The 22,967-nt window shown below is 41.3% G+C and overlaps 1 protein-coding gene across 1 annotated transcript in view; it reads left to right on the top strand.

The window, feature by feature from the left end:
- Positions 1-22,967, top strand: part of ikbkb (inhibitor of nuclear factor kappa B kinase subunit beta) — a 72,664-nt gene that overhangs the window by 21,655 nt on the left and 28,042 nt on the right. The window contains exons 3-6 of the mRNA XM_062025638.1: positions 3,164-3,258; positions 17,007-17,127; positions 17,969-18,038; positions 22,071-22,159. Of these exons, the coding sequence (XP_061881622.1) occupies positions 3,164-3,258; positions 17,007-17,127; positions 17,969-18,038; positions 22,071-22,159 (375 nt within the window). The remainder of the gene's footprint in view (positions 1-3,163; positions 3,259-17,006; positions 17,128-17,968; positions 18,039-22,070; positions 22,160-22,967) is intronic.

Raw genomic sequence — 22,967 nt, 5'->3', positions numbered from 1 at the left:
TAACCTAATGAATATCGAGCCCATTACCTTAACCACTCAGCCACGAGTGGTTAAGGTAATGAGCTTTAGCAATGTTCACATACTGATGTCGCCCATCTATGGCTTTGCAATTACATTACTTGTTTGTTTTTTTACTGTCTGTTTAAACGCAGATGTTTTTGACAACATTGTTGCATTACCTACACTTATCAAATGTTTTTGTGCTGTAATAGGTCATTGTGGTAATATACACTTAGGGCCTTTTTTATTAAGATCCAAACACCACTTGCTAAACAGCGTAAGCAATCTATTAAATAGCGCGTACTATTAGTGGGTGTGTTGCGTGTGATTTACTAAGACTGCGTCTGCTATTGTAAAATGGTGCAGACCGCCTATTTAAATGAGGATTTTTTATGTACAATACGGGGCATCACCACAAAGACACTCTTATTTACTGCACATTCATGTTATCATGCTCCTACTTGTGGCGTTTTGCTGTTTTCAAGCATGCACGAGACATGTATTACTTTTTATTGGCATTTTAGAAGCAGACGTGCAGTACATCTACATTGACACCACTTTTTCTTTTTTTTTTTCTTGTTTTACCGCTGAAGGTGCCTGGAAGAGAGGCTTCACTTACTTTGCTCAACACGCAAAAAATGCATACTTCAAGAAGTTTTTTTTCACATAAGAAATATTTTAATAATATCTTTGTGAAAAAACGAACGTCATTAAAAAAATTACTAAAGGAAACCAAAACGCAGCTATTGAATTTGTTTAATCAGCCCTTTAGGTCCTCTAGCAGCTATAAAATAATAACATTATGTTGCTGAGTAGACGATATATCTAATATTTTTTTATTTCTGATCATTCAAATATGTAGACACACACATTCTCTGTCCATTGTGTGTTTGAGCAGCACGCTGTTAGTTTGCACGTCCTTCTCACAAGTGCTAAGTAAATGGCAAAATAGTGCTGGCAAAACGGTGATGAGTGTTGATAAATCATATGGAGCGTGCTTAATACTTATATGTGCATATTCTCCTCCCAGTATTGTGAATGTTTTGATGCATATTAATGAAAACAGAGGGTTTGCACGCTGTTTTTCGCTCACCCAGAGGCAATCTACTTTTCACACGTTTAGTAGTTCAGCTTTGTGTGTGCTATCAGGTTTGCACGTGTTTTAGTACACGCAAACCATCAAGCCATTAGTTTACAATAGAGCTCACACCAAGCTTGATCCAAGTTCTCGTCTTCACAGTCGTGTCCCATCAGTTGCCCCAAAATATGACTGTTTTTGGCAGGCCTCGAACAGTTATGTTCTCATCTGCATCCTTTGCCCCAAAACAGGTTTGGTATCAGCAGGATTTAAACCTGCCTGGGTGGAACCCAATGGATTTCTAGTCCATCACCTTAACCACTCGGGCATGACAATGCACTTTGTAGTTTTCACATATTGATGTTGCCCCTCTGGCTTGTCATTTACATTACAGTTTGCTTTGTCCGTATAAAGAGAGGATGTATTTTGGCAAGACTGAAATCATCACATAAGACTTATCAGAATTTTGTTGTACAGCAATAGGTCATTGTCATAGTATACACTTAGTTTACAAAAGAGCTCAGACTAACCTCTCGTCTTGACAGTCGTGTTCATCAGTTTCCCTAAAACAGAGATGTCTTCAGCGGGACTCGAACCTGCGCAGGTAGAACCCAATGAATTTCTAGTCCATTGCTTTAACCACTCGGACACAACAACACACTCATTGCATATTTCACATACTAATGTTGCCCAACTTTGGCTTGGCATGCATAGTACAGATGTTTGTTTTTTTGACGGTCAGTATGTACGCAGAGGTTTTTTGAACTGGGAAGGTTTTTACAACATTGACGTCATTACATTACAAAACGTTCTGTATTGCAACAGATCATTGTTGTTCAAGTACGTTGTATCTACAATAGACCAACCTCGACCCATAGTCTTATCTTGACAGACGTGTCCATCGGTTGCCCCAAAATAGGAATGTTTTCAGCAGGACTCGAACCTTCATGTTCTCGTTTCCATCGGTTGCCTCAAAACATAGTTGTTATCGGCAGGACTCTAACCTGTGCGGATAGAACCCGATGGATTTCAAGTCTATCGCTTCAGTGGCCTTGTGGTTAGAGTGTCCGCCCTGAGATCGGTAGGTTGTGAGTTAAAACCCCGGCCGAGTCATACTAAAGACTATAAAAATGGGACCCATTACCTCCCTGCTTGGCACTCAGCATCAAGGGTTGGAATTGGGGGTTAAATCACCAAAAATTATTCCCGGGCGCGACAACATTTTGGACGGTCAGAAATAAAAAAATATTAGACGTATCATATTTCAGTAATTTATTTTCATAATTTAATAGTTGCTGGATGACTCACAGGGCTGATTAAAATGAATTCAATTAATGCGCTTCTTTATTGTCATTGTCCATCAACCTACAAATTCTGATGTTGCCCACTACTATCCTGGCATTTTTATTACAGTTTGTTTTGATAGTCGGTATGAACGGGGATGGTTTTTACTACATTGATGTTATTACGTTTTGTATTTAACAGATCATTACTGATTGTATATTGTAACACATGCAAAGCTGATTCTTAATCATGCAATGTTACTGGTTAGTAGCATTCCCCAAACTGATTTTTGTACAATCTTTTCCACAACTAGTCACATTTAAGTGTCACCGCACCTCAGGAAGTACAAAAAGGCCTTTGACAAGCCAAGGGCTTACTGAGTACCTGAAGGGGGCACTCCTGATGATTAAACTTCCTTCTTCCCGTATTGATGACAATGCCTTAGGTTATTATTAGGAATTAGATCGGGTTACGGGAAGCAGGTCCAAGGTGACGGCGTGAAACCCAGAATGAGATATGTCCACTTGTGTGGCTCATCACCTCTTTGACAGACTGTAAACTACGGTACATTTAGACTATGTCCTTGGTCCTCTGCAGGATATCATATTTGTCTGATTAATGTTCAGTATATAAATTACATATATGACTATGAATCATCTGTGGCTTATTGCCTCTTCTATTATTAATACATGAGCCAAATCGGTTTGACAAGCCTTTTATTCATGGCAGCTCATAGTTGTCTTGTCTTGTTTCCCTTTGAAAATGACAGTTTTTACAAAAAAAATATTTGTGTGCTTTTAGGATACGGACGAGCAGATTGCTATTAAACAGTGCCGCCAGGAGCTGAGTGAGCGAAACAAGGAGCGATGGTGTCTGGAGATACAAATCATGAAGAGGTCAGTCAGTCATTTAAAAAGTTAATGGCTCACTGCAGGTCCATACTGAAAGGTTCTACTCTTCTAAGCTCTCAAATGCATGATTATATTATAGTGCTAGTGTCATCAAACAAAGGCATTTCATCATCCTGTACTAGTGTCTGGTAGGAAGATAGAGATAGACTCAACTAGACAACTGTGTTTTTCCTTACAAGAAAATCGAAAAAAGACTGATTTTCCATTATTCTGGGTCTTGAGATTTATACAAGCAAGCAGAAGAACCACTTTGGCTTTTCTTCCAGTGACCAGAAGAGATGTAGCCGCGACACAAAGATATTCTGGAAAACAGATGTCACAAAGGTTTTTTAGCAATTTAACAAACAAAAGAGGAGGAGTTCTGTTGCTAATTCCAAGATACCGTAATGCTAATCAATGAAGCAGAGTCATTCAATATATATGATATAATGTATCAGTTGCTATTTCATTGAAACTGAAAACATAATTTAGGAAAAAGTAATAATTTTGTTTTTGATCTTTGGTCTTAAAAAATAATTTTCATACATCTTATACTGTATACAGGATCGTCTTATATTCTGTTCAATTTACTATTTTGGGTGTTTCTCCGATATCAGGGTCGAAATTGGTATTGGTATTCATATTATGATTTGTGTTATTGAGTTAGGCTTCTTATTTATGTTGACTTATCAGAATCCACCGCTCGCCACAATATGGTCATCTACCGGCAAGCACAAATACAGTGCTTTTTTCTACTTCTGTAACCACTAATGTTTAGCAGTTACTATTTTTTTTAAAGCAACCTATCCAGGCTTAAGACAAGTACTGGATAAATACAGTAGGTAGGTGTTGGGGCACTGGCTGGGAAGTGAACCCACTTGTGTGCATGTACAATACCGTTCAAAAGTTTGGGGTCACATTGAAATGTCCTTATTTTTGAAGGAAAAGCACTGTACTTTTCAATGAAGATAACTTTAAACTAGTCTTAACTTTAAAGAAATACACTCTATACATTGCTAATGTGGTAAATGACTATTCTAGCTGCAAATATCTGGTTTTTGGTGCAATATCTAAATAGGTGTATAGAGGCCCATTTCCAGCAACTATCACTCCAGTGTTCTAATGGTACAATGTGTTTGCTCATTGGCTCAGAAGGCTAATTGATGATTAAAAAACCCTTGTGCAATCATGTTCACACATCTGAAAACAGTTTAGCTCGTTACAGAAGCTACAAAACTGACCTTCCTTTGAGCAGATTGAGTTTCTGGAGCATCACATTTGTGGGGTCAATTAAACGCTCAAAATGGCCAGAAAAAGATAACTTTCATATGAAACTCGACAGTCTATTCTTGTTCTTAGAAATGAAGGCTATTCCACAAAATTGTTTGGGTGACCCTAAACTTTTGAACGGTAGTGTATGTAGTTGTGTGCCACCACTCTACCAGCCCTAACCAAAATAACCAGTTTCATATTATGTATTTATTGTATTTTGCGGAATATAAACCGCACCCACTAAATTTTAGAAGAAAAAATCTTTTTTTCATACAAACCCCGTTTCCATATGAGTTGGGAAATTGTGTTAGATGTAAATATAAACGGAATACAATGATTTGCAAATCATTTTCAACCCATATTCAGTTGAATATGCTACAAAGACAACATATTTGATGTTCAAACTGATAAACACTTTTTTTTTTGCAAATAATCATTAACTTTAGAATTTGATGCCAGCAACACGTGACAAAGAAGTTGGGAAAGGTGGCAATAAATACTGATAAAGTTGAGGAGTGCTCATCAAACACTTATTTGGAACATCCCACAGGTGTGCAAGCTAATTGGGAACAGGTGGGTGCCCTGATTGGGTATAAAAACAGCTTCCCAAAAAATGCTCAGTCTTTCACAGGAAAGGATGGGGCGAGGTACACCCCTTTGTCCACAACTGCGTGAGCAAATAGTCAAACCGTTTAAGAACAACGTTTCTCAAAGTGCAATTGCAAGAAATTTAGGGATTTCAACATCTACGGTCCGTAATATCATCAAAAGGTTCAGAGAATCTGGAGAAATCACTGCACGTAAGCGGCATGGCCGGAAACCAACATTGAATGACCGTGACCTTCGATCCCTCAGACGGCACTGTATCAAAAACCGACATCAATCTCTAAAGGATATCACCACATGGGCTCAGGAACACTTCAGAAAACCACTGGCACTAAATACAGTTCGTCACTACATCTCTAAGTGCAAGTTAAAGCTCTACTATGCAAAGCGAAAGCCATTTATCAACAACATCCAGAAACGCCGCCGGCTTCTCTGGGCCCGAGATCATCTAAGATGGACTCATGCAAAGTGGAAAAGTGTTCTGTGGTCTGACGAGTCCACATTTCAAATTGTTTTTGGAAATATTCAACATCGTGTCATCCGGACCAAAGGGGAAGCGAACCATCCAGACTGTTATCGACGCAAAGTTCAAAAGCCAGCATCTGTGATGGTATGGGGGTGCATTAGTGCCCAAGGCATGGGTAACTTACACATCTGTGAAGGCACCATTAATGCTGAAAGGTACATACAGGTTTTGGAACAACATATGCTGTCATCTAAGCGCCGTATTTTTCATGGACGCCCCTGCTTATTTCAGCAAGACAATGCCAAGCCACATTCAGCATGTGTTACAACAGCGTGGCTTTGTAAAAAAAAGAGTGCGGGTACTTTCCTGGCCCGCCTGCAGTCCAGACCTGTCTCCCATCGAAAATGTGTGGCGCATTATGAAGCGTAAAATACGACAGCGGAGACCCCGGACTGTTGAACGACTGAAGCTCTACATAAAACAAGAATGGGAAAGAATTCCACTTTCAAAGCTTCAACAATTAGTTTCCTCAGTTCCCAATCGTTTATTGAATATGTTGTTAAAAGAAAAGGTGATGTAACACAGTGGTGAACATGCCCTTTCCCAACTACTTTGGCACATGTTGCAGCCATGAAATTCTAAGTTAATTATTATTTGCAAAAAACAAAAAAAACAAATATTTTGTCTTTGTAGTGCCCATCCATCCATCCATTTTCTACCGCTTATTCCCTTCGGGGTCGCGGGGGGCGCTGGAGCCTATCTCAGCTACAATCGGGCGGAAGGCGGGGTACACCCTGGACAAGTCGCCACCTCATCGCAGGGCCAACACAGATAGACAGACAACATTCACACTCACATTCACACACTAGGGCCAATTTTAGTGTTGCCAATCAACTTATCCCTAGGTGCATGTCTTTGGAGGTGGGAGGAAGCCGGAGTACCCGGAGGGAACCCACGCAGTCACGGGGAGAACATGCAAACTCCACACAGAAAGATCCAGAGCCCGGAATTGAACCCCAGACTACTCAGCACCTTCGTATTGTGAGGCAGACGCACTAACGTGGTTAAGAGGGGAGGAGTATATTTACAGCTAGAATTCACCAACTCGAGTATTTCATATATATTTCATATATATATATATATATATCAGTGACGTGCGGTGAGGTTCATGGCTGGTGAGGCACTGACTTCATCACAGTCAGATTTACAAACATATGAACCCTAAAGAGTATCTTATTCACCATTTGATTGGCAGCAGTTAACGGGTTATGTTTAAAAGCTCATACCAGCATTCTTCCCTGCTTGGCACTCAGCATCAAGGGTTGGAATTGGGGGTTAAATCACCAAAAATTATTCCCAGGCGCGGCGCCGCTGCTGCCCACTGCTCCCCTCACCTCCCAGGGGGTGATCAAGGGATGGGTCAAATGCAGAGGACAAATTTCACCACACCTAGTGTGTGTGTGACAATCAATCAATCAATCAATCAATGTTTATTTATATAGCCCTAAATCACAAGTGTCTCAAAGGGCTGTACAAGCCACAACGACATCCTCGGTACAGAGCCCACATACGGGCAAGGAAAACTCACCCCAGTGGGACGTCGATGTGAATGACTATGAGAAACCTTGGAGAGGACCGCATATGTGGGTAACCCCCCCCCCCCCCTCTAGGGGAGACCGAAAGCAATGGATGTCGAGTGGGTCTGACATAATATTGTGAAAGTCCAACACATCAGCGAAAGTCCAGTCCATAGTGGGGCCAGCAGGAACCATCCCGAGTGGAGACGGGTCAGCAGCGTAGAGATGTCCCCATCTGATGGACAGGCTAGCGGTCCACCCCGGGTTGAGAGCAGAGTAGAAAAGAAAAGAAAAGAAACGGCAGATCAACTGGTCTAAAAAGGGAGTCTATTTAAAGGCTAGAGTATACAAATGAGTTTTAAGATGAGACTTAATTGCTTCTACTGAGGTAGCATCTCTAACTTTTACCGGGAGGGCATTCCATAGTATTGGAGCCCGAATAGAAAACGCTCTATAGCCCGCAGACTTTTTTTGGGCTCTGGGAATCACTAATAAGCCGGAGTTCTTTGAACGCAGATTTCTTGCCGGGACATATGGTACAATACAATCGTCAAGATAGGCAGGAGCTTGACCGTGTAGTATTTTATACGTAAGTAGTAAAACCTTAAAGTCGCATCTTAGGTGCACAGGAAGCCAGTGCAAGTGAGCCAGTATAGGCGTAATATGATCAAACTTTCTTGTTTTTGTCAAAAGTCTAGCAGCCGCATTTTGTACCATCTGTAATCTTTTAATGCTAGACATAGGGAGGCCCGAAAACAAAATGTTACAGTAATCGAGACGAGATGTAACGAACGCATGAATAATGATCTCAGCATCGCTTGTGGACAAAATGGAACAAATTTTAGCGATATTGCGGAGATGAAAGAAGGCCGTTTTAGTAACACTCTTAATGTGTGACTCAAACGAGAGAGTTGGGGCGAAGATAATACCTAGATTCTTTACCGAGTCGCCTTGTTTAATTGTTTGGTTGTCAAATGTTAAGGTGGTATTATTAAATAGATGTCGGTGTTGAGCAGGACCGATAATCAGCATTTCCGTTTTCTTAGCGTTGAGTTGCAAAACTTGCATGTTCGAAATAAACTCAAACTCAAACTCAAACTCAAGTTAGCGGACATCCATTGTTTAATTTCATTAAGACACGCCTCCAGCTGACTACAATCCGGCGTGTTGGTCAGCTTTAGGGGCATGTAGGGTTGGGTGTCATCAGCACAACAGTGAAAGCTAACACCGTATTTGCGTATGATGTCACCTAGCGGCAGCATGTAAATACTAAAGAGTGCAGGGCCAAGAACCGAACCCTGGGGAACTCCGCACGTTACCTTAACATAGTCCGAGGTCACATTGTTATGGGAGACACACTGCATCCTGTCAGTAAGATAAGAGTTAAACCAAGACAAGGCTAAGTCTGACATCCCAATACGCGTTTTGATACGCTCTAATAAAATATTATGATCAACAGTATCGAAAGCGGCGCTAAGATCAAGAAGCAGCAACATAGATGAAGCATCAGAATCCATCGTTAGCAATAGATCATTAGTCATTTTTGCGAGGGCTGTCTCCGTAGAGTGATTTGCCCTGAAACCGGATTGAAAAGGTTCACAGAGATTGTTAGATGCTAAGTGTTCATTTAGCTGCTGTGCTACAATTTTTTCAAGGATTTTCGAGATAAACGGAAGGTGGGACACCGGCCGGTAGTTTACCAGGAGATCAGGATCGAGGTTAGGTCTTTTGAGTAGAGGATGAATAACCGCTTTTTTGAATGCTAGGGGAACAGTGCCAGAGGAAAGTGATAAGTTTATAATATTTAACACTGATGGACCTAATAATACAAAAAGCTCCTTGATAAGTTTCCCAGGAATTGGGTCAAGTAAACATGTTGTTTGTTTTGTCCCATTTACACATTTTGACAATTCCTCCAATGTTATTTCATCAAAGAGAGAGAAACTATTTTGGAGGGCAGTGTCCGTCGTATATACAGTCGTATTTGTGTTAATAGAACCCAGTTGTAGCTGAGATGCATTGTCTTTAATCTCTTTTCTAATGACTTCAATTTTCTTATTAAAGAAATTCCTAAAGTCATCTGCTGAGTGGGTGGAGCTACTGGGAGAAGTCCCTTGTTGGGTTAGCGATGCTACTGTACTAAACAGAAATTTAGGATCATTTTTGTTGAGGTGGATGAGATTTGAGTAATATTTAGCTTTAGTTGAGGTAAGCATGCGTTTATAAGTTATTAAACTGTCACACCATGCTTGATGGAAAACCTCAAGTTTAGTCGCACGCCATTTGCGTTCCAGCTTTCTACATGATAATTTCTGGGCTTTAGTTTCTTCTGTAAACCATGGGGTACGCCTTTTAGGGGCCCTTTTTAGCTTTAGCGGTGCTACACTATCAATGGTGTCGCGCAGGGCGTCGTTAAAGTTGTTAGTGAGGTTATCAATAGAGCCCACATAATTTGGGAATGGTGCCATTACCGAAGGCAGTAGGTCAGTAAGAGTCGTCGTTGTGGTAGCATTAATGTTGCGGCTGCTATAGTAGTTATTATTATTATTATTAGTTTGTTGACAATGAGTCAGAACTTCGAATTTTATAAGGTAATGATCGGACATTACTTTAGTGTACGGGAGTATCGTAACTTTAGAGGTGGTGACACCCCTGACAAGCACTAGATCTATCGTATTACCGTTGCGATGCGTGGGTTCATTTATTATTTGTGTAAGACCACAGCTATCAATTATAGTCTGGAGCGCCACGCATGGAGGGTCCGATGGGGTATTCATATGGATATTAAAGTCCCCCATTATGATTATATTGTCAGCATGCGTCACTAGATCAGCAACAAACTCTGAGAATTCACTGATGAAGTCCGAATAGGGCCCAGGGGGGCAGTAGATAACAGCCAGGTGGAGAGGCAGCGGTGTGACAAACCTCAAAGTGAGCAGCTCAAACGAGTTCTATTTATTATTTAGGTTAGGTGTAAGATTATAGTTTTCATTGTATATTAGTGCGACACCCCCTCCCCTTTTAAGAGGTCGGGCAACATGTGTATTGGTATAGTTAGTAGGAGATGCCTCATTTAGCGCAAAAAAATCGTCTGGTTTGAGCCAGGTCTCGGCGAGACCAACGACGTCAAGTTTGTTGTCTCTAATGACTTCATTAACTAACAACGTTTTGGAAGATAATGATCTTATGTTTAAAAAGCCCATATTATAGGTAGTGGGCTGTTTTGAGGATTGTTTGTTGAAATTATCCGAAGTAGCAATATTAATAATGTTGCGTTTATTATGCGTAGTGCACTTTAAATAGTTTCGACCATATCTAGGAATTGATACGACGGGGATATTCAGATTGTTTGCTTGATATTGCGATAAACTGAACGCATCATAGTTAGCTACCTCAGTACAATGTATGTCTGCCTCTGACACGGTCACAAAAGAAAAAACATTATGTGAGTTGTGTTTTATTCTAAGAGAATTGCTATGTGTGCAGGGATTATCCAGCCTGACGCCGGCTAGTTCTAGTTTAAATGGCTTCTTACCCGGAGACTCCACGCTTCTTTGGTTAGCTTTTCTCTTTGTTGTTAGCCCAGCTCGGCATCCCCGCTTCTGCTTCCGCTCGCACCGCTTACGTCGTCTCCATTGGCGGTCACCGCTAGCACTTGACTCCGCTGCTACAAAGGCCGCTCGATGTAGCCCACGAAGTATTCCCATGCTAGCGAGGAGGTCCACCGTACATGCATCTTTCAGTCTATAACGACCCGATCCATCCACATCCAGAATTGTCTGTCGGTCGTATGTGATCACAGAGTTTTCACGCTTTGAGCCAGCCATGAAATTGACAGAAATGACGGGTGTTTTTTGCCAAATCGCTCTACACTCCCAATCATTGGTACTTTAACTTAACTTTAACTTTACACATACAAACTGTAGCACACAAAAAAGCACATTTAATAAAAAAAAACGTTATTATGGTCTTACCTTTACTTATAAATGAAGTCCATGCGCCGCTGTTGTGCTGGATTAATGCACCCCCGTCGTAGAATGCACCCCCTGATGGGAGTGTTATATCAACTAAAGCCCACACTTAAACTTTCCACGTGCAAGATTGAATCTATTTAAAAAAGTTATTTAATAAGAAGCCAAAAAGTGCAAAAACAATAATGTTCGTGTTGGAGGAGTTGTGAATGTATGAAATATGAAATCCGTGCTGCAGTCTGCAGGTGTACCTAATGTTGTGGCCCTGCAGTCATTCACAAGTCCTCCAACACGAACATGATTGTTTTTGCACTTTTTGGCTTCTTATTAAATAACTTTTTTAAATAGTGTAACCGAGGGTTTATAAATGTCGCCTATACTGTATGAAACTACAAAATAATAAACACGGAGGCTCGTTTACACGAGGACCACTTTATTTACCTTCTTTCAAAAACCTCCGCTCCACTCCAACGTGTCATCACTTCCGCTCTTAGCGCCTTCAAAATAAGAGCGCAAGGCATATACTGTATAACAGCGTGTAACAGGAATTAACATCACAAAGAGGAAAGCCCATAAAAATAGGTTACAATAGATTCAATCTTGCACGTGGAAAGTTTAAGTGTGGGCTTTAGTTGATATAACATGCACGAAAACGTGACTGCTGTTGTTGTGTGTTGTTACCGCGCTGGGAGGACGTTAATGAAACTGCCTAACAATAAACCCACATAAGAAACCACGAACTCGCCCTTGATCATTCTACAGTTATAACGTGATTGGGCAGGCACGCCGTTTATATCGTGGGAAAGCGGACGTGAAAACAGACTGTCGCCGCTGTCCCCCCTCAGGTCCGCTTGGACCTGGAGGGGGCGTGGCCTCCAGCTCCGGCTGGGAGAACATTTCTTCCGGAAGGTTTTCGGGAGAGGCGCTGAATTCCGGGAGTCTCCCGGAAAATCCGGGAGGGTTTGCAAGTATGGCTTAGAATGACCTTGTGTGTCCAAGTTAAAGGAAATGGCAGGCTGTCTTCTTCTAATGGATTTATTACAATGTTTGCAAGCTGGGTAACATTTGCTGTTGTCTATAACGGCACACAAACTACTATCAGAAATGCAGCCAATAGTACATACATGAGACATGCAAATATAAATTAAATACACAGAGGACCTAAGTAAAGGAAATTACATGAGCTCAAATATACCTACAAACGAGACAATATGTACATACAGCTAGCCTATATGTACGGGGCGGCATGGTTCAGTTGGTAGAGCGTGGAAGCCAGCAACTTGAGGGTTCCAGGTTCGATCCCCGCTTCCGCCATCCTAGTCACTGCTGTTGTGTTCTTGGGCAAGACACCACCTTCTCCCTGGTTTAAATGTAACTTAGATAATGGTAAATGGGTTATACCTGTATAGCGCATTTCTACTTTCAAGGTACTCAAAGCACTTTGACACTATTTCCACATTCACCCATACATTTACACACTGCCATCCAAGGCCCTAACCACGACCCATCAGCGGGCAAGGGTTAGGTGTCTTGCTCAAGGACACAACGAACGTGACTAGGATGATGGAAGCCGGGGATCGAACCAGGAATCCTCAGGTTGCTGGCACGACCGCTCTCCCAACCAAGCCAGGGGTTTCTATTAGTAAAAGCGCTTTGAGTTAATTATATAAACATAATCGATTAACTTGCAGTCATGCACTGACCAAATAAGCCTGATTAGAACTCCATACACGTCAATAACATCAGCAAAGCTCACCTTTGTGCATTCACGCACAGCATAAAAAGTTTGTTTGACAAAATGAGACAAAGAAGGAGTGGCACAAAACACGTCTTTCTGTGGCAGTGTCAGAGAAAGTTGTATATGTAAACAAACTACGGTGAGTTCAAGGACCGCCAAAATTAGTAAAACAAAACGGTGCTCGCTAATTAATCTCATCAGTGAACAATGTTTAATACAAACAGTGGGCTTTCTAGCAAAAGGAAGATTTGTGTCATGTTTGTCCTCCTACAGAAACCATATTAAAACAAAAAAATACTTTTTCCCCCCCATGTTTTTCCATTTTATTCCATTTTTAGAAAAATCTCCAGGCAGCCACTACGGCGGCACTAAAGCATGCAGCTCTGGAGCCGCGGGTTGCCAACCCCCGGCTTAATCTATTCCCTAATTTAGCAGTTAGCAAAGAAAAATTCATAGATTAGCTGCACCTTTGTAAAAGTCGCAGAGTTAAAAGCTTATAGTCCGGAAAATACGGCAATTCCATTGCCATGATCTTATTTTAGTCGTTTTTCCAGTCATTTCTTTTCAAGGGGTTTTCCTCTTTATGTGTACTGGCCACTCTGTTAGGTGGTGTTAGAAATTAAAAAACACTTGCCACTCAAGACTGCACATTCAATAACATGTTTGACATTTTAGTGTCACACACCCATTTCTGTTTTCTCAACACAAAATGTTGATCCCGAAATAGTAAAGACCACACAAGGCTTTGAATGCTCAGAAGTTTAAGGTTATTTATGGACACTAGGTGGTTATGTCTGACAGAATCTCATGCCACCCCCTCATTGTTTTTTACGTCTGTGTTTTCATTTCCACCTAAGTCTGCTTTGTGGAGGTGTATTTAAATTGATTGTGACTCAAGACATTTATGTGTGTGTCAGCCCAAACGTGGGTATAAAACATTTCAGTTCAACAAGTGTGTCGTTCTTACACAGACATGGTTATTACCACAGACCTTTTGTGCAGCCCCACTCCTACCTGTGGAATAATTACGGTCTAGTGAGCATGCTATTATAATATTACAGCACAAATGTCTAAGCACTTATTCTGACAAAACATGACCTTAATAGTTGAGTTCTACCACACTCAATGTTTTTGTAGGCGTATACATGCCTGCTAATTTGTCCTATCATCCTACACTTCAATCTGTGTTTATAAATAGACATTAATTTTCCACTTGAGGTCATACAATTGTAATCTCCCACACTTTTGAAAGCATCCTGGGATTATCTTGAGAGCACATTCAGGTTTACTTACTAATTTGATCAAACACTGTTTGTCTATAGACTGCTGAACATTTCAGGGCTTCATAATAACCTGCGTACGTCTTATTATTGCAGTGTCTCCTGGTATTGGCGTTGTCATGCATTGATTGGTGTTTTTATCGTGAGTTTTTTCCTTTGCTTTGCCTGGCAGAAGCTGAAGCATAGGGTTTCAGTCCATCAACATGAGTGTAGCCAGTTTCCACAGAGCAGTTAGTGCTATGCTGTCATATTCTTTCAACTAACACTAAACAGTACAATCACATCTACAGGATATCCAAATTAGCTAAGATCAAATGATGTACCGGTATACTGTGTAGGTCAATGTTCCTTTTATAGGTTGTAATTTTTGGAGCCAGGCTCCCTTCGAAGTAAGTTTCTTTGTGTCAACATACTATAGACCTTATGATGGTATGCAAGACAAGATGCTGTAGGTAGCTGTGATTGTCCCTGCAGAGACAACACACTCATCTGCCCTTTTTTGTGTTAAAATATTGTTCAAATCAAGGCCCCACCCTAAATTTCATCCTATTACAGGGCGTTTTCCTCACAGCTGCTGCCAACTAGTGCTTACTATCTTTGTTTCTCTTTGATATCATAATTGCGAAGCCTGGTTGGAAACGGGCTTAATATGAAAAATGTTTTGATATAATAGTTGTGAACTTATTATTTGATGCAACATTAATACATTTCAGCTTTAAAGGGGAACTACACTTTTTTATTTTAATTGTGCTTATCGTTCATAATCATTATGAAAGACATCACATGGACAAAGATAAGACCTTCTGGAGGAAAGTTCTGTGATCAGATGAAACAAAAATTGAGCTGTTTGGCCACAATACCCAGCAATATGTTTGGATGAGAAAAGGTGAGGCCTTTAATCACAGGAACACCAGGCCTACCGTCAAGCATGGTGGTGGTAGTATTATGCTCTTGGCCTGTTTTGCTGCCAATGGAACTGGTGCTTTACAGAGAGTAAATGGGACAATGAAAAAGGAGGATTACCTCCACATTTTTCAGGACAACCTAAAATCATCAGCCCGGAAGTTGGGTCTTGGGCACAGTTGGGTGTTCCAACAGGACAATGACCCGAAACACACGTCAAAAGTGGTAAAGGAATGGCTAAATCAGGCTAGAATTAAGGTTTTAGAATGGCCTTCCCAAAGTCCTGACTTAAACGTGTGGACAATGCTGAAGAAACAAGTCCATGTCAGAAAACCAACAAATTTAGTTGCACTGCACCAATTTTGTCAAGAGGAGTGGTCAAAAATTGTGGATGGCTACCAAAAGTGCCTTATTGCAGTGAAACTTGCCAAGGGACATGTAACCAAATATTAAAGTTGCTGTATGTATACTTTTGACCCAGCAGATTTGCTCACATTTTCAGTAGACCCATAATAAATTCATAAAATAATCAAACTTCATGAATGTTTTTTGTGACAAACAGTATGTGCTCCAATCACTCTATCACAAAAAATAACAGTTGTACCACAGCCATGACATTATGTTCTTTACAAGTGTATGTAAACTTTTGACCACGACTGTATATGTGTAATGTAGTAACAGGCTGTGACAGTCTCCAGCTGTCGCTCGGGTTCCATGGACCATCAAATAGCGACATCTCTGAGCAGTTTGACGTTTTTTTTATTTTTTCAAACAAAACCTCAGTCCCGGTAGCTTTTCAGCTCCTCTCCTCCGTTCGCTCGCTCGTCGTCTCGGGCTCTCCTCCTCTCTCGCTCCGCGTCAGCCTTTCGTTGGCTCCTTCCAGCCTTCTCTTCATCTCTCTCTGCTGCTCCCCTTTTCTTCAGCGAGAGGAGATTGGATGATCGTGCCCAGGTGCGCGGATCGCACACCTGGGCACGATTGCGGCGTCGCTCCCGGCGCGCCCCGCCTCGCCGCTCGCTCGCCGTCCACGCCTCCTTGAAGCCATCTTGGGCCGGGCCCCGGCGTGCCTTGCCTTGCTGCTCGCTCGTCAGCCCCGCCTCTCCACACAGGCACTTATATAATAACATTTAATATTTACTTATTTTGCTAATTTCAAGCATACGCGGCACAATCATTTTAAAAAAGCATCATGATGTTCATCACTGATGAGCACTCACTGCAGACTTTATGAGAGCCAACAAACATAATAAAACATCACTTACTGTATAAGGTCTGCTGTCATTAGTATGTCGACTGCCAGAATGTTCATATATTACTGTGTAGATCAAGAATGACTTATAATCCTTCCGAAGATAAGGGAGGTGGAGCCAAGTGTCTTTTCGTGTCATTCTCGCCATTACCGGTTCTAAATTGGCTGTCAAAGTGTCCAAACTGTCAACTTATCGGAATACTTCCTCATCTTTCTAGGTGAGAGGCATGATTTATGATCTACGATAAAGTTTGACGAGCAAGGAAACGAGGAAGCAGCTGATCAGTCGATCATGTCAACATTGGCACACAAGCTCGTGATCAAGGCGGCTATAAATAGTTTGTCTGCATTAGCGCTTATAATAACAGTATAACTATCCATCCATCCATATTCCCTTCGGGGTTGCGGGGGGCGCTGGAACCTATCTCAGCTACAAACTAATACTTCGTTAATATTCAAGTCACAAAATGTAAATGGAGTATTGCTGGCGCTTTTTGAATGGTTATTTATTGGTTTATATATAAGTTCAAATGTCATAAAAAATACATCCATCATCATGTCTTTCATAATGATTGTGAACGATGCACTCATTCTAGAATGACTTTGTTTGGATTTATCCTGTTCAATACACATCATATTAAAAGACCTTCACAATACTGTTTAAATGAAAAAACATGTATTGACACTCTCAGGTTGGATCACGCTAATGTGGTGGCGGCAAGGGAGGTTCCTGAGGGGATGCAAAAGCTTGTGACCACCAATGACCTGCCACTGCTGGCAATGGAGTACTGCCAGGGAGGAGATCTGAGAAAGGTACAAGTATGAGATGTTGATGTTTTGATGGAAAAAGCTATGCTGCATTGGGCCTGGACTTGCACGAGACTATCGTATTGATGCAAATATAAGATGGTAATTTCCCAAAAAGAAATCTGTAAAAGTGAAGTGTTTTTGCTTGACATATTATTTAAGGCCTAAATTACCTTCAGTCGAAGCAAATCAGAGCTTTTCTTCCCTTTTCTGCACATATACCAGTGCCCTGGAGAGACGCACCTGCGACACAGTGTCTCACAGGTTGGGCTTAACTATCTGCTAAATTGTCTTTGAGTTTGTCTTAAAAACAAATATGTTGGGTCAATATGGTACTGCTTTAATTTAATGCTGAATTGGAATTTGTTTTGGTTAGCAATTTTGGAGCTTGTTTTCTATTTGAAACTAGTGAGTGTGCAGCTAAAGCCATGCAGATTAATAGCCAAAGAGAAAAATAACATTCTAACTATCAAGAACCACAAGTCCATGGCATTTTTAATAGCTCAGATTCAAAAAATTAAAGCAAATTGGATTGGTTTAGAGATTTTAATCCTATCCTCACAGGCGTTTTATCAGTAAAAACATCAAATAAATCAGTTGGAAAGAACATCGCTGATCTGTTTCTTCTCTACAAGACGAACCAAGATCAACAATTTTGAGTCAATCATTGGGTTTTCTGCTCGAATCTTGCATGTCTGATCCGTCAGGAACACAATGTACTTAATGGATGGAAAATAGCTCTGTAATGGCGATGAAATGAGGACATGCTCTAAATCACAAGGAGGACAGTTTCATATGACATGAAGGTCATTATTCTTGTCTGACTGTGCCCCTTTTCCCTCCGTAGTATCTGAACGTCTTGGAGAACTGCAGTGGAATGCGAGAGGGCTCCGTTTTGATTCTGTTGTGCGACATTTGTGAGTATCACCATGTGACTTTGGTCAAAGAGCAACTATTGTTTGATTAATTATGCGTCTGAATGAACTTGCTGGGTGATTCGTTTCCTGTCATTTCAAAGCAAAGGTCCTTGTGCCCTGTTTTATGATGTCATTGGTGACCCTAAACCACAGCATTTAGTCACCATGGGAACAGCTCACACTGAGGCAGAAGCGTACGTCATCGATTGGACGACGGCTCTCTCTTTCGCAATATACTGTAAGCACGCTGAGTGCAACATGTGGACTTGGTCATCTAACTCAAACTAATTTTGACACACATGTGCTGTGGGTCATTTAGTAAAACACACAGAAAAGGCTTTTCCTGTTACACACTGATGGGTGTTTCCTGATACTGACTGAGCCCCTTTCATCTATTCCTACAACACGGTAATAATGAAAACACCTACGCATGCTTACGCGACACCCTACGCACTCTTTGACGTAGTTTTACATTTTGTAACATTTGGTAAACAAAACATTTACAACTTAATGTGTACAGATTAAGTACACTTTAAGTCAACATGTGTAATTTTCATTGGATATTAAATCTATCCTGCTATATAAGCTGTACACTGACAACAGTCAAATATATCATATGTATATACTGTATATATCCATCCATCCATCCATTTTCTACCGCTTATCCCTTTCAGGGTCGCGGGGGGTGCTGGAGCCTATCTCAGCTACAATCGGGCGGAAGGCGGGGTACACCCTGTACAAGTCGCCACCTCATATGTATGTGTGTATATATATATATATATATATATATAAATATATATACTACCGTTCAAAAGTTTGGGGTCACATTGAAATGTCCTTATTTTTGAAGCCAAAGCACTGTACTTTTCAATGAAGATAACTTTAAACTAGTCTTAACTTTAAAGAAATACACTCTATACATTGCTAATGTGGTAAATGACTATTCTAGCTGCAAATGTCTGATTTTTGGTGCAATATCTACATAGGTGTATAGAGGCCCATTTCCAGCAACTATCACTCCAGTGTTCTAATGGTACAATGTGTTTGCTCATTGGCTCAGAAGGCTAATGGATGATTAGAAAACCCTTGTGCAATCATGTTCACACATCTGAAAACAGTTTAGCTCGTTACAGAAGCTACAAAACTGACCTTCCTTTGAGCAGATTGAGTTTCTGGAGCATCACATTTGTGGGGTCAATTAAACGCTCAAAATGGCCAGAAAAAGAGAACTTTCATCTGAAACTCGACAGTCTATTCTTGTTCTTAGAAATGAAGGCTATTTCACAAAATTGTTTGGGTGACCCCAAACTTTTGAACGGTAGTGTGTATGTATATATATATATATATATTTATATATATTTGCTTTAGGTAGTCCATCGTGACCGATGATGCTACTCTTTGTGGGTTCGTTGATGACTATGCAGCCCAATGCACGATGCACACTGCCTGCCACAGACGTGACAACTGTAGACCTCACCCGATGGGGCAGCTGCAGACATGGCTGCCTTTCTCCTCTCTCTTTTCGCCAAAGGGGGTTTACGTCTGTTGTCCTCTGCCGCTTCTACTCCTTGACGGCATAGTCTATGCCAGGAAGAGCGGCCCGAAGAGGCAGCTTCCAAGGCAGTAGGCTGTATGTTGCACTTATTTAGGAAGATCTTGAGCAGCAGCCCAGGTGGAGCTGGCCATACAGAATTTTGCGTGGAAGGCGGTTGGCTGGCATTCGGATGACATGGCCAAGCCATCTTAATTGGCAAAGCATGATAGCAGCTCCTGGGGGACGTCGTGGCGCAGTTGGGAGAGTGGCCGTGCCAGCAACCTGAGGGTTCCTGGTTCGATCTCCACCTTCTACCAACCTAGTCACGTCCGTTGTGTCCTTGAGCGAGACACTTCACCCTTGCTCCTGATGGGTCGTGGTTAGCGCCTTGCATGGCAGCTCCCGCCATCAGTGTGTGAATGTGTGTGTGAAGGTGTGTGTGGATGGGTGAATGTAGAAATAGTGTCAAAGCGCTTTGAGTACCTTGAAGGTAGAAAACCGCTATACAAGTATAATCCATTTACCATTCCTGCAGCTGGCTCGCTGATACGATCCTGCCAAGTTACCTTTAAGATGTGTTGTAGACAACTTTCTGAACTGCCACCTTATCGTGGTAGAGGAGTTTGCGTGGAGCTATGTATGCCCTCTGGTAGGGTCTCCCAAGACAAAGTGCAGCTCGAAGACCAAAAAAGAACAAACAAGGACTTTGATTTCCCTCGCCCGGACGTCGGTCACTGGGGCCCCCCTCTGGAGCCAGGCGCGGAGGTGGGTCATGATGGCGAGCGCCTGGTGGCCTAAAGAGGCAACATGGGTCCCCCTTCCAATGGGCTCACCACTCATAAGAGGGGCCATAGAGGGTCGGGTGCAGTGTGAGCTGGGCGGCAGCCGAAGGCAGGGCACTTGATGTTCGGATCCTCGGCTACATAAGCTAGCTCTTGAGACGTGGAACGTCACCTCGCTGAGGGGAAGGGAGCCTGAGCTGGAGTGCGAGGTGGAAAAGTTCCGGCTAGATATAGTCGGAGTCCTTTCGACGCACAGCAAGGGCTCTCGAGAGGGGCTGGACCCTCTTCCACTCTGGCGTTGCACACAGTTAGAGGCGACGGGCTGGGGTGGAAATTCTTGTTTCCCCCCCGGCTATTGTGAGCATAGATTGTCCATGTCTCACAGCCATATAGAAGGGTTGTGATGCATATGCCTCATCTGGATGTAAACAATGACATATGCTTCTATAATTTATCTTCTAAAATTAGCCCTTATGATTTGTTTTTGTCGCACTAAATCCGCCATTTAGAATGTATTGTTTAGACTTTATATGTTGTATTGTTTCATAGTGTAAAACTTAATTCATTTCATGTGTTTTTTAAGTTCTACATTGCTAGACATAGCGTCTGTGCTGCCTCTGCGTCCACCGTGTTTGAAGCTTACAGAAAGAGTGACTATTTTCCCATAAATTGTTTATATTCAGACAAGACAAGAGCAAAAATAGCTTTCGTGGATTTGGCAATCTTGATTTCCGATCTCGTAACTGGGGCTGTGACGTCATTCCCACTTCCAACATCTGAGGTAAATGGAACGTACCGTTCGGAACACAAGACATGAATGGAAATAAAAACAAAGAAAAGGCCAAACCTGTGTCATAGTAGATAGTGACAGCGGTTTCATTTAATAAAATAATATAATCATAATAATACAAATATTGTATAAATCATATTTCATAAAAAATATGACCCATGGTAGCATTCACCCTGACTGGGATTTGAAGTCTGACCCTTGTTTAGAGAGCAGACAAGCAGCATTACCCATTGAGCTAAATGGTCATGGATGGATGGATGGATGGGTGGATGTTTTCCCCCTCTTAAATCTGAATGAATCTTTGCTAACTTAAAAATACAATTTGCAGATGTTTACTGAACCAAAACAGTGATACTATAACCCCAACCATGTGATCATTTAGCCAATCAGAAAATTAAAAGCAGCAACTGTGGGGAAAATGTAAAATAAAAAGGAATCGAATAAGTGGATAAATGCGGAGGTACTCATAAATATTACATGTGACGTTAGCAAAACAATTAACCAAGCAAAATAGTTTAGGGGCTTATGGGAAATAGTTGGGGATGGCGTGGCGTGGTTGGGAGAGTGGCCGTGCCAGCAACCTGAGAGTTCCTGGTTCAATCCCCACCTACTTGAGCAAGACACTTCATCCTTGCTCCTGATGGGTCGTGGTTAGCCATACGTGTGTGTGAATGGGTGAATGTAGAAATAGTGTCAAAGCGCTTTGAGTACCTTGAAGGTAGAAAAGCGCTATACAAGTATAACCCATTTACCATTTAGTTTGCATGTGCTATGATGTCACAAGAAAAGCCAGTGAAAGGTTTGTCAAAAAGGCTCATAGTATGATATCAATTATCAGAAGCGTAATTCTCCGGAGGTTGCTGTAATGAAAGTTGTATTATCAAATTATAAATTGCTCACATTTTGTTTTTCCTTCTTTTTCTCAGCTTCAGCGCTGACGTACCTCCACAAGAAGCGGATCATCCACAGGGATCTGAAACCTGAAAATATTGTCTTACAGCAGGGAGAGAAGAGGGTGAGTTCACACGCATCAAACAACAAAAAAATGAGGTTGGGTTTTGGCCTTTTAACTTGACAGTGGAGGGCCTGATTTTAACTAAGTGTCTCAGCATGACTTTATGACGGAAAAACAAATCCCTGTACTTATAAGATTTTTGTTGAGTTTAGTCTTATCTTTCTTTTTGGGCCTCCTTTTTATGAGGTTACATAACCCATGGTATCTATCCTTCTTCTGGTGGAATATTATCTAAGAAACAGTATGAAGATGAAGTATACAGTAGACAACTAGATGTATGTGAGAAGAGACATTTTAGAGGACTTGTTATTACGATAGAGTGTCCAGGCACAAATCATTTGAACCAATTTCTGTTGTGTTAGAGGACAGCCCAGGATATTAAAAAAGGAGAAAGAACACGGGTGAAGCATTTTAGGGAAATGTGTGAGTAGTGACTTGAACTGGAAAGGACATGAAGGAACATAATCAACATGCTGTAAGAGACAGCATTTAGTATTGTGTAAGTAACAAAATCACATAGAATGTATACTCATAGGTATAGTTAGGCCAAAAATGTGTTATACTATGGCCACATTTTTAAGTTGTATTTTTGTTATTTGTTGGTCTTCAAAAGCATTTTCTACATTTTCAAATTAACGTCGGGATAAAAATATTGGTATTGACAGCCATGGCTGTAGGCAACCTCCCAATGTCCTTTTTAATTAACTCCACAAAATAGCAGAAGAAGCATTTGAAGTGTAACGAGTTGGCAGCATCCAGCAGCTTTAAAGATGCACTTTAAAATGTTGGCTGTGCAACTCAGCTGTTT

This window comes from Entelurus aequoreus, linkage group LG17 (assembly GCF_033978785.1).
Source record: "Entelurus aequoreus isolate RoL-2023_Sb linkage group LG17, RoL_Eaeq_v1.1, whole genome shotgun sequence".
In the NCBI taxonomy this organism is placed as follows: domain Eukaryota; kingdom Metazoa; phylum Chordata; class Actinopteri; order Syngnathiformes; family Syngnathidae; genus Entelurus; species Entelurus aequoreus.
The sequence above is the reverse complement of the archived record's forward strand: the minus strand, read 5'-3'. Positions and strand labels throughout refer to the sequence as shown.